The sequence below is a fragment of the Moschus berezovskii genome, chromosome 20 (assembly GCF_049115385.1).
Source record: "Moschus berezovskii isolate FMDL1 chromosome 20, NW_MosBer_1.0, whole genome shotgun sequence".
NCBI classification, from domain to species: Eukaryota; Metazoa; Chordata; class Mammalia; order Artiodactyla; family Moschidae; genus Moschus; species Moschus berezovskii.
The window spans coordinates 58,874,769-58,885,449 of record NC_142479.1 but is presented as its reverse complement, the minus strand read 5'-3'; the positions used below and the strand labels follow the sequence as shown (position 1 = coordinate 58,885,449).

Genomic DNA, 10,681 nt, shown 5'->3' with positions numbered 1-10,681 from the left:
GTGCCTGAATTGGAATAGGGGTGTGATCATTGTAGAGTCCATGAGTTTATGTGACCACGGGGCTCAGAGCTTCAGTCATTGCTAATCGAGCTAGGTTCTTTTTTGTCATGTGGTCGAACTGCTTCTGCCAGTCTAACTCTCTCTGAGTAACCGGGACAGGCTGGCTGAAGCCAGCTGACGAAAGTGGCTACATTATTTATGTCTGGAACAAGAGGGCTGTAAGGGCATCGACACCCAGACAAAGAGTCCTTTGAGTCTGAAAGGAGCATCTGTGCCCTTCCAACAATGGATATGAGATTAATAAGAGAATAAAATCAATTATACTAAGAGAAGTCCCCAAATGGCAAAACAACAAAGGGTTATATCACAGCACATTTATTCATCTTCTATACGCAGGTCGGGGATTAAGAATCATGTTACATGAAGCAAAGGACAGGCAGAAGTTCGTCAGTGATGTTCAATATCTGCGGGACATGCAACACAAGGTGAACTCAGAATACCAGGTAATAGCAGGAGATGAGACTTCTCTTCCACCAACAGTATGAGGAGAGAATCGGGGAAACAGTACTGGTCTATGAGAAGCAGTAACAGGTTTCCAAAATCCAAACCCCACACTTGGGACTTCCCTGGCGGTCCAGTGGTTAAGACTTCGCCTTCCAATGCAGGGGGTGCAGGTTTGATCCCTGCTCTGGGAACTAAGATCCCACATGCTTCAAAGACCCCCCCAAAAAAAAAACAAAATGTAAAACAGAAGCAGTATATTAATGCATATATGTGGAACCTAGCACAGTGGTACTGATGAACCTATTTGCAGGGCAGCAATGAGCGCAGACATGGAGAACAGGCTTGTGGACACAGGCGGGGATGGAGAAGGTGGGACGAATTGAGAGAGTAGCAGTGAAACATACACATTACCTACCATGTGTGAAATAGATAGCTGGTGGGAAGTTGCCTGTAGATCACAGGGAGCTCAACCTGGTTCTCTGGGGCAGCCTAGAGAAATGGGGATGAGGAGGTAGGAGGGAGGTTCAAGAGGGCAGTAGGGGGGAGCGATATATGTATACTTATGGCTGATTCAGGTTGTTGTACAGCAGAAACCAGCACAATATTGTAAAGCAATTATCCTCTAATTAAAAATATATTTTTAAAAAAACAGAAGCAATATTGTAACAAATTCAGTAAAGACTTTAAAAATGGTCCATAACAACAACAACAAAAATCTGTAAAAAAAAAAAAAAAATCTCAGAAACCCACACTTAACAGCTGTGTGACCAATGAAAAGCTACTTAACCTCTCAGAGTCTGTTTCCTCATCTGTACAATGGGGATAATAGTGCCCGCCCCCCCCATTACATCATCATGGAAATGAAATAACATTTTTCAAGTATTTAGCCCAGGGCTTGGCACACAAACCTTATCAACAAATGACATCAGGGCTTAAATTGGATAAACCAACCATCAAGAAAAAAAAGACATTAAGGAGTTAACCGGGTCACCCTACCATTTATCAAACAACACACCCTTCCGCTGTCCTGCAGCCAGAAGAAAGGTGGTTAACACATTCTACAACAAGCTAACTCTTCGTCACCCTAGTTACAGTGTTTACATGCAAAAACAAAACAGACAGGGAGCCTGAGAAGCCATGATGTAATTACCTAGAGCTGGCGTGGGACAAACCTGCCAGACTGCCTTGTGGGATTCTGGGAGCAGTTAGATAGTGTCACTCAGCCCACTGGCCGGAGGTCACCCCTCAACAATCAAGGAGGCACATCCTTAGCTTCAGCTGAGGATCAAAAAGTGCTCCTTCCCGAAGGAAAACATAGACCTGTCATTATCAGGTTTTCCTCCTTCTTAGCACTTTCAAATATAACCAAACCTCCCGTGTCACCAAGGAAACCAGACCAATCTCAGTAACCTGATTTCACCTGTATAACACAGCTCGGCTCTGGGCCTGGAAATGAAGTCAGCAATTTGCCTCCTACACTTGTCAATCCACCTCCAAGGCTGTAGAATTGAGGGGATTTCTGTAAGATAATAAGAACGTAAACATCCGAACTGGTCACACTGGGAGGCCCTCTGCTTTCCACTAAGATGCCTCTGCCACAGAGCCCAGGTTTGGAAATACTTGCTTGAAACTGTCTCCCGAACAGGCACGTAAGAAAATCAATCTTATTATTTGATGGTCTCTCCTGAAGAAAACCGCACAACCATGTGGCTTGAAGTCACTTGCAGCTTTATTTTCTAATCTCATTTGGGCTTTCATCACTGTGCTTGTTAATAAGGACACTTTCAACACTGTCTTTATAAATAATAATAATTATTAAGTGCCTACTGTGTCCTGAACGGGGCTTCCCTAGCGGCTTAAGTGGTAAAGAGTCCACGTGCTAATGCAGGAGACTTGGATTCGATCCCTGGGTTGGGAAGATCCCCTGGAGAAGAAAATGGCAACCCACTCCAGTATTCTTGCCTGGGAAATCCTGTGGACAGAGGAACATGGCTGGCTACAGTCCATGGGGCAGAAAAGAGTTGGACACGACTGAGCAAGTGAACAATGTTCTGAACAAAGTCCCTTCTCTCCCCAAGTTCTTATTCTATGACTGAGAAACAAACTACACACACAAGTAAATTAATATGTAAGATAATGAGGCCAGTAAAACAGAGGTAAAGGGGGTGGGGCGATGCTCTTTTACACAGGCAAGGCATCTTCTTTAAGAAAATAACATTTGATCCTGGAGGTAAAATGATAGGAAAGAGCTGGTCAGAGCATCCTGAACAGCAAGGAAGCAGGTGCAAAGGCCCTGTGGCGGGAACTAATGTGCAAACAAAAGAAGGTCAGCTTGGCTGAAACACTAAGGGACGGTGTGGAAGAGGTCGATAGGACCAGATCACATCGAGTCTCTCAGGACAAAGCTTGGTCTTTGGCAAGCTTTGATTTATTCTTATCCCAGTGAGAATTATTGAACAATTTAAAGCAGGAGAGTGGTAGGATCTGATTTGCCTTTTTAAAAAGATCACTTCAGGGGCTTCCCTGATGGTCCAGTGGTTACGAATCTGCCTTGCAATGCAGGAGACACCAGTTTCATCCCTGGTGTGGGAGGATCCCGCATGCCTCAGGGTAACCGAGCCCGTGCACCAGGACCGTCAGGCTTGCGTTCTGGAGCCCGAGAGCCACGGCAACTGAGCCCACATGCCTAGAGTCTGTGCTTCACAACAAAAGAATCCACCGCAACGAAAAGCCTGCTCACCACAACTAGAGAGTAGCTCCCCACCCGCCACAACTAGAGAAAGCTTGTGCGCAGCCATGAAGACCCAGAGCAGCCAGGAATAAATGAATTTAGGGGAAAAAAAAAGATCACTCTGGCTGTTGTGTGGGGAAAGGACTGAGAAGGGTGAGAGAAGCTGCGGAGAAACTCGCAAGGAAACTGATAAAAATTTAGGCCAGACCAGCATGCTGACAGTGGGGGTGGTGAGAAGCAGCCTGACCCAGGAAATATCAACAGCAGCCACACAGACATCTTGCTGAGAGTCTAGACAGGGAGGAAGAGTGAGGGAAAGAGGGATGAAGGATAACTCCAATATTTTCGTTGTCCATCAGTTCCCTCCATTATCATGGTTTAAACTTTATTTTTTCAAAACTTCCATCCCTGTACTTTCAACAAAGACCATCTCTCCCTGTTTTACACACACATGAAACCAAAGAACTTGAGACAGGTGGGACACCACTCAGTTCTTCCCCTTCCACCCCAGGATGCACGCCTGTCTAGCCTCAAGGCTCGAGGGGTGAAGGACACTCCCACTGCTGGGGCCGGACCTGAGAGCTTGGTCCACGCCCCTGTGTTCCCAGCCTCTCTCCATCCGTGGACCTCTTATCTGCATCCTTGGAATTCCTCCTCTTCTTACTGTCTCAGCCCACAAACATGTTCAACTGTCTCTCACAGTGAGAACAAAAGAACAAAGCTGTCTGTGGACCATGTGTCCTTTTCCAGACACAACCCTGGCACTTTCTAGTCTCCATATGTCCCCAAACAGCCAGCTAGACTTTTGTCTCCACTCCCTGCTCCCTCGGGTGCATCCCTTTACCTACTGGCCTGTTAGCCTGGCCATCTCCTAAGGTCAGTAGTGAAAATCAGTGGATAACTTATAAGTCTTTGTTTTCTGAAGCTTTCTCTGCATTTGGGGCCGTTACTCTTTCTTTCTTGAAACATTACTTCTCTGGCTTCCTGACATCACGTTCTCCTGGTTTTCCTCCCGTTTCACTCACATTCCTCTCTCTACCCATCATGTGTTATTTCCCCAAGGTTTCTATCAGCCCAGTTTTCTCCTAATTCACAATTTCTGTGGCCCATCTCATCCCTTCCTAATTTTTTTAACTATCACTCATACATTGATGGGGCTTCCCAGGTGGCTCAGTGGTAAAGAACCTGCCTGCCAATGCAGGAGACATGGGGTCGATCCCTGGGTCGGGAAATCCTCCTGGAGAAGGAAATGGCAACCCACTCTAGTATTCTTGCCTGGGAAATCCCATGGACAGAGGAGCCTGGGGGGCTACAGTCCATGGGGGTTGCAAAAAGGGTCAGACATGACTTAGCGACTAAACAATGGCAATAACATACACTCGTGACCTGTAATCCCAAGTCTTCTCAAAGTGTCAGAATCCCATACACACCTGCTTGATGGATGGTTCCATCTAGGAGTTGGAAAGGCACACCGAATTCAGCATGTCCATGGTGAAATTAGCATGGTCCATCCCCGATCATCCTCGTGTACCCACTCTCTGAAAATGGAGGCCCAAGTCTTCCCTGACTCCTTCCTCTTTGTCACCACTCACAATCCCCACCCGCGCCCCCTGCCAGTTACCAAGTCCTGCTGAGTTTACCTAAAAGCTCATGAACTTGTGTCTCCCTTCTCATCCTGCGGCTGTTGCCCTGGTTCCAACCTCCATGGTTTATCCCCAAGTTTATTAAAATATCCTCATAACCGGTCTCCCTGCCTGCAGCCTTGCCACCTTTCAGATTGAAATTTATGGAAAATGAGAATTGAGTATGCAATTCCATCATTTTACCCTCACACAGAGGCAGGTCCCAGACCCAAGAACAGCCCAATCCTCCACCACTTCTCTAACCTCCCTTCTCTGGTCCTTATTCTCTCAGCAAGAGTGGTGAAGACCATAGTTTTAACTTAGTTGAACTAGAGGGACCCTCTGTACTCCCATAGCACCCTCTTCAAAACAAAACAAAACCTTATTGAAGTGTAATTTACATATCATAAAATTCACCTGTTTTAAGTTTAAATTTCCCAAGTTAGTTGTCATCACTATCATCTGGTTTTAGAACATTTCTGTCACTCCAATACCAAAGCACCCTTTTCATACCTCTTTTTCATTGCTGATGAAATTGTATTGGAATTGTCTTTTGTATGTCTTTCTATCAAACTGGACCACAACTTCTTCAGGGAAGGACAGAGTCACTTTCCTGTGTTGAATCAAATGCCTTGTCATTGATGAAAGCCAGCATTAGCGAACTTGACCACCAACAATGTTTATCAGACACAGGTCCAGCTGACTTGTAACTAATCCTCAAAGTCAAATCCACCTTCATTGAGCATTTTCAAAACCACTCACCACAAGGTCTACAAAAATAAATTTGGTTGTCCTTAATATGTTCTGAGGATTGGTGAATTAAGTATACAGCAACCCACAGAAACTACTTTGATGGAAATAGTGATGAGTTATATTATCGACTCTGTCCCTCGCCTTCTTCCAGAAAAGATTTAAAGTAGGGATTTAAGAATCAGTTGCATGGGACTTCCCTGCTGGTCCAGTGATCGAGACTTTGCCTTCCAACGGAGGGGCTGCGGTTTCAATCCTTGGTCGAGGAGCTAAGATCCCACATGTCTTGCAGTCAAAGAAAAAACCTCAAAAAAACCCACATAAAACAGAAGCAATACTGCACAAGTTCAATAAAGACTTTAAAAATGGTCCACATCGAAAAAAAAAAAAATCAGTTGCACGACTTTAATGACCCCCCTCAATAACTTGGTCCATATACAACCTGTGTATTTAGATAATTTACTAAGATAGACTTTGCACTGGGTAAATACTGAAACCCTGGGGCATCAATGAGCTTGGCCAGTTACTTGCGGAAACCCCAGCTTTTACTCGCAGCCCAGTGACGTGCAAGGGACTCCCCATTTCAGAGTTTACAATAGTGTAAGGCCTAATAACCAGATGTGACTCCCAAATCACAGACCTTTGCCTCATAGCCTTCCTGTGCTGGACTTGCCTTTAATGAACTGGCTCAAATTGAAGTCCTTAGAAACCTGCTATACACACTATTCCTGCAACTGCCTAAAATACTCTTCAGGCTGGTATGCACCAAATTAGCAGTGCCTTTACAGGTCTGTCTGTTAGTGGCAGGAGAGGAAGGTTAAACCCACCCTGAGTTATTCTGATGCTGTTCCTCTCAGTGGCTGGGTGGGACCCTTTTGAAAAACCAAGAGGAAATAAACATCTATTTGGCATATTACATGCTATTTCAGAATCTGGTAGCTAGTATGTAATTATATGCCATCTCAGAATTTGGCTCTATTTCTTCAAGGGTGTTCATGCTGTTTAGCTTTTTATTTCCCCTTCTTTTGGTCAAATGTGTTTATGTAGCTTGTGGCAAAATTTAGCCATTAATGTCCACTGAAAGCTAGAAAGAAAGATTACGCCTGGCATTTCAGGATGATTTTCTAGACTCTATCAAATGTGTTCAAATGGGTTTCACTTCATGTTGCTTATTTTTTATTCGGATTCTTTCAAGTACAGATCAAAACCTAATATGATGATATAAACTTGTTTAAGGATGTGATGGGTCACTGCACCAGGTGGCACGAGTCTGGGGACTATTCACTCAGGGGGTTGAGGGAACAGAGATAATTCAACTTTTTCTCCTGCAGGAGTCACGGGGAGGGATATGTGACATGTGCATTTCTCTACTCTTCATATAACAAACAAAAAAACTCACTTGAGGGGAATAGCATATCAAACTGTTTTTTACACCTTTGATTTCTCAACCTCTTAAAACTGATGAACTTTGATAATGTCCCCAGTGATAATTAAAAGCCACAGTTAGGCATGCCTGAGTTAGGCATGTTGGATCACTGTTGTTATTGAGCCACTCAGTTGTGTCTGACTCTGCGACCCCATGGACTGTAGCCCACCAGACTCTTCTGGCCATGGGATTCTCCAGGCAAGAATACTGAAGTGGGTAGCCATCCCCTTCTCCAGGGCACCTTTCCAACCCAGGGATCAAACCAGAGTCTCCTGCATTGGCAGGCGGATTCTTTACCACTGAGCCACCAGGGTAGCCCGTGATGGATCATAAGAACAATTAAAAGCAACTGAACGCTGAACCAAGTCCTGCTTCTCAAAATGCTTGTGGGGTTTGAGTGACAATAACCTTGCTGATGAAGGTGTAGAGTTGGGTCATAATTACAATGCTTTTTAGACCAGAACCGTGAAGTTGGAAGAGCTTCACCTGCGTGGCTTCTTAAGGTACCAGGAGCCCAGATGATGACTAGAAGAATGGGGCTGGTAATAAAAGGGACAAAAGAAACTTTGAGCATCCCTGTGGCTTCAGAAAGCTGTAATTCTGAAGAAAATGGTTTACAGAGGTAGCCTACATGACTGGGAATGGGAGCTCCTCAGTTGGATGCTGAGGTGATGGGTGGGCTTAGCAAGCAGACCTCTACTTCTGGGGCAGATAAACAAGGATGAACATCAGGCCTGCAAGAAGAGTCTTTCTTCTTCCACAGCCAAGATTGGAGTCACATTATTTGGCAAGAGCAGACTTTAGAAAAAGGAGTACACCCAGATGTGGGATTGGAAACAATTAGAGGTTGATCAGGACTATGATGAAGATGGTCGTGGTGATGATGATGGTGGTGGTGGTGGTGGTAGATGGTGATGATGCTGAGTTTTTCTGAATGCTACAGCGAGCCAATCACTCTGCTAAACATCTTACCAGCAGTCCCTTAGGCTCTCCCTGCAGTCTTGCAGCACAGAGACACCTCCATCCCAAAGATGAGAGAAGCAATAATCTATGGAGTTAGCTTGCCCAAGGTCACAGCGCTAGAAAGTGGCAGAGCTGGGTCCTGTCGTGTTCACCCACGCTGAGTTACAGTGAATCACAGAACCCGCGTCATCCCCCGCAGGCACATAGGCACGTTTGTTTTCCCGCCCCACAATGGTAGCTTCTGCACAGAAGGCAACCTGACAGCACGTGTTACAGTCAGAAGGATGGGTTTGGGGGTCCAGGGGGTGTGACACCAAAAGACAAGTGAAGGAAGAAGCCCTGATTCTCCCCAGAAAGGAGAAACAAGGAGTTACCTGGAGCCTCCATTTCAAGACTCAGCCAGTTCTCGTCACAAGAACAGAAACTTATTTATAGCACTCTAGCTCCAGACACATGAAACTGAAAGAGAAATAAAGTCCCAGGGTAAGGACAGCCCCTGGTGACGACGAATTACAAATCTGTTCCTTCTCCCCATCCTGGGGATTTCACACTCCTCAGCCCCTATCCCTTCAGGACCCGCCAAGCAGAAACCACATCAACATCAGAAAACAACAAAAAATCATTCACATGTACAAATAACAAGAAAACTGGTCCCTGGGTAGGGCTGAGGGGTATGGCTAGATTCTTGCTGTTTCTAGGACTGGAAGTCCGAACTTAGCTCTGTCCCCATGTCCCCTTCTCAGCAAAACTGTAACTTGGAGAGGACTAATGTTTGATTTACATGGAAAGATTGCTTGGCTGTTTCAAGATTAAAATTAGAAAGTACCTACCTTGCCACTGGTTTCTTCTCCTGCTCCTCTATGAGAGAAGGGGTGGGGGGAGAACAAGAGGGGAAAACTTTTGTTTCCAACATTGCAAATCATTCTATTCCTCCTCCCCTTTTAGTAAAGAAATATTTAAGTCGCATGCATTCTTGGAGAGAAGTTTCAAAAAATACTCAGCCCACAAGAATTCTGTTCATCCCACAAAATCTGCCTCGGTCCTGCATGAAGTTGCTAATACGGGCTCCTCCACTTTCAGCCCATCAGCATATCCTTCCCCAGCCTCTAATGCAAGTTGGTTAGGGAAACAGAGACCTCTGAGGCTCCAGGAAACAATACTACAGGCTGGGGCTCCCCTGCCCCCAACAGGAGTTCCACTCTGAACTCATCGTAAAGAAATAGGGGAAAAGAGGCCCAGTAAAGTTGGACTTTACTGAACTCTCCAGCTGACTCTTTTTAGTTTTAGCTTAGTTTATTCTATCATTTGGTGTCTGTTTAACTTATTATAGTTACTATTCAGTATTGGCGGGGGCGGTGTTCTTACTTAAATTATTTATTAAAACAAACACTGTCCAGAATTATTTAAAAAGTTTGCTATCTATTGAATATATGGCATCATTTTTGAAAATAACAAACCAAGGGCTGAATCAAGATTTCTGAGAGAAATATCAACAACCTCAGATAAGCAGAAAATGTGTGGATCACAATAAACTGTGGAAAATTCTGAGGAGATGGGAATACCAGACCATCTGACCTGCCTCTTGAGAAACCTGTATGCAGGTCAGGAAGCAACAGTTAGAACTGGACATGGAACAACAGACTGGTTCCAAATAGGAAAAGGAGTACGTCAAGATTGTATATTGTCACCCTGCTTGTTTAACTTATATGCAGAGTACATCATGAGGAACGCTGGGCTGGAAGAAGCACAAGCTGGAATCAAGATTGCCCGGAGAAACATCAATAACCTCAGATATGCAGATGACACCACCCTTATGGCAGAAAGTGAAGAGGAACTCAAAAGCCCCTTGATGAAAGTGAAAGAGGAGAGTGAAAAGGTTGGCTTGAAGCTCAACATTCAGAAAACAAAGATCATGGCATCCGGTCCCATCACTTCATGGGAAATAGATGGGGAAACAGTGGAAACAGTGTCAGACTTTTTTGGGGGGGGCTCCAAAATCACTGCAGATGCTGATTGCAGCCATGAAATTAAAAGACGCTTATTCCTTGGAAGGAAAGTTGTGACCAACCTAGATAGCATATTAAAAAGCAGAGACATTACTTTGCCAACCAAGGTCCGTCTAGTCAAGGCTATGGTTTTTCCCGTGGTCATGTATGGATGTGAGAGTTGGACTGTGAAGAAAGCTGATCGCCGAAGAATTGATGCTTTTGAACTGTGGTGTTGGAGAAGACTCTTGAGAGTCCCTTGGACTGCAAGAAGATCCAACCAGTCCATTCTAAAGGAGATCAGTCCTGGGTGTTCATTGGAAGGACTGATGCTAAAGCTGAAACTCCAATACTTTGGCCACCTCATGCGATGAGTTGACTCACTGGAAAAGACTCTGATGCTGGGAAGGATTGGGGGCAGAAGGAGAAGGGGACAACAGAGAATGAGATGGCTGGATGGCATCACTGACTCGATGGACACGAGTTTGAGTGAACTCCGGGAGTTGGTGATGGACAGGGAGGCCTGGCGTGCTGTGATTCATGGGGTCGCAGAGAGTCGGACACGACTGAGTGACTGAACTGAACTGAACTGAATGGCAGAAAGTAAAGAAGAACTACAGAGCCTCTTGATGAGGGTGAAAGAGGAGAGTGAAAAGGCTGACTTAAAACACAACATTCAGAAAACTAAGATCACGGCACC

The 10,681-nt window shown here is 45.0% G+C and overlaps 1 protein-coding gene across 1 annotated transcript in view; it reads left to right on the top strand.

Annotated features, from left to right (window-relative positions):
* Nucleotides 1–413: 413 nt before the first annotated feature.
* The window catches only part of MARCHF10 (membrane associated ring-CH-type finger 10), a 94,672-nt gene continuing 84,404 nt past the window's right edge, over nucleotides 414–10,681 (top strand). The window contains exon 1 of the mRNA XM_055398787.2: nucleotides 414–503. Within this exon, the coding sequence (XP_055254762.2) occupies nucleotides 414–503 (90 nt within the window). The remainder of the gene's footprint in view (nucleotides 504–10,681) is intronic.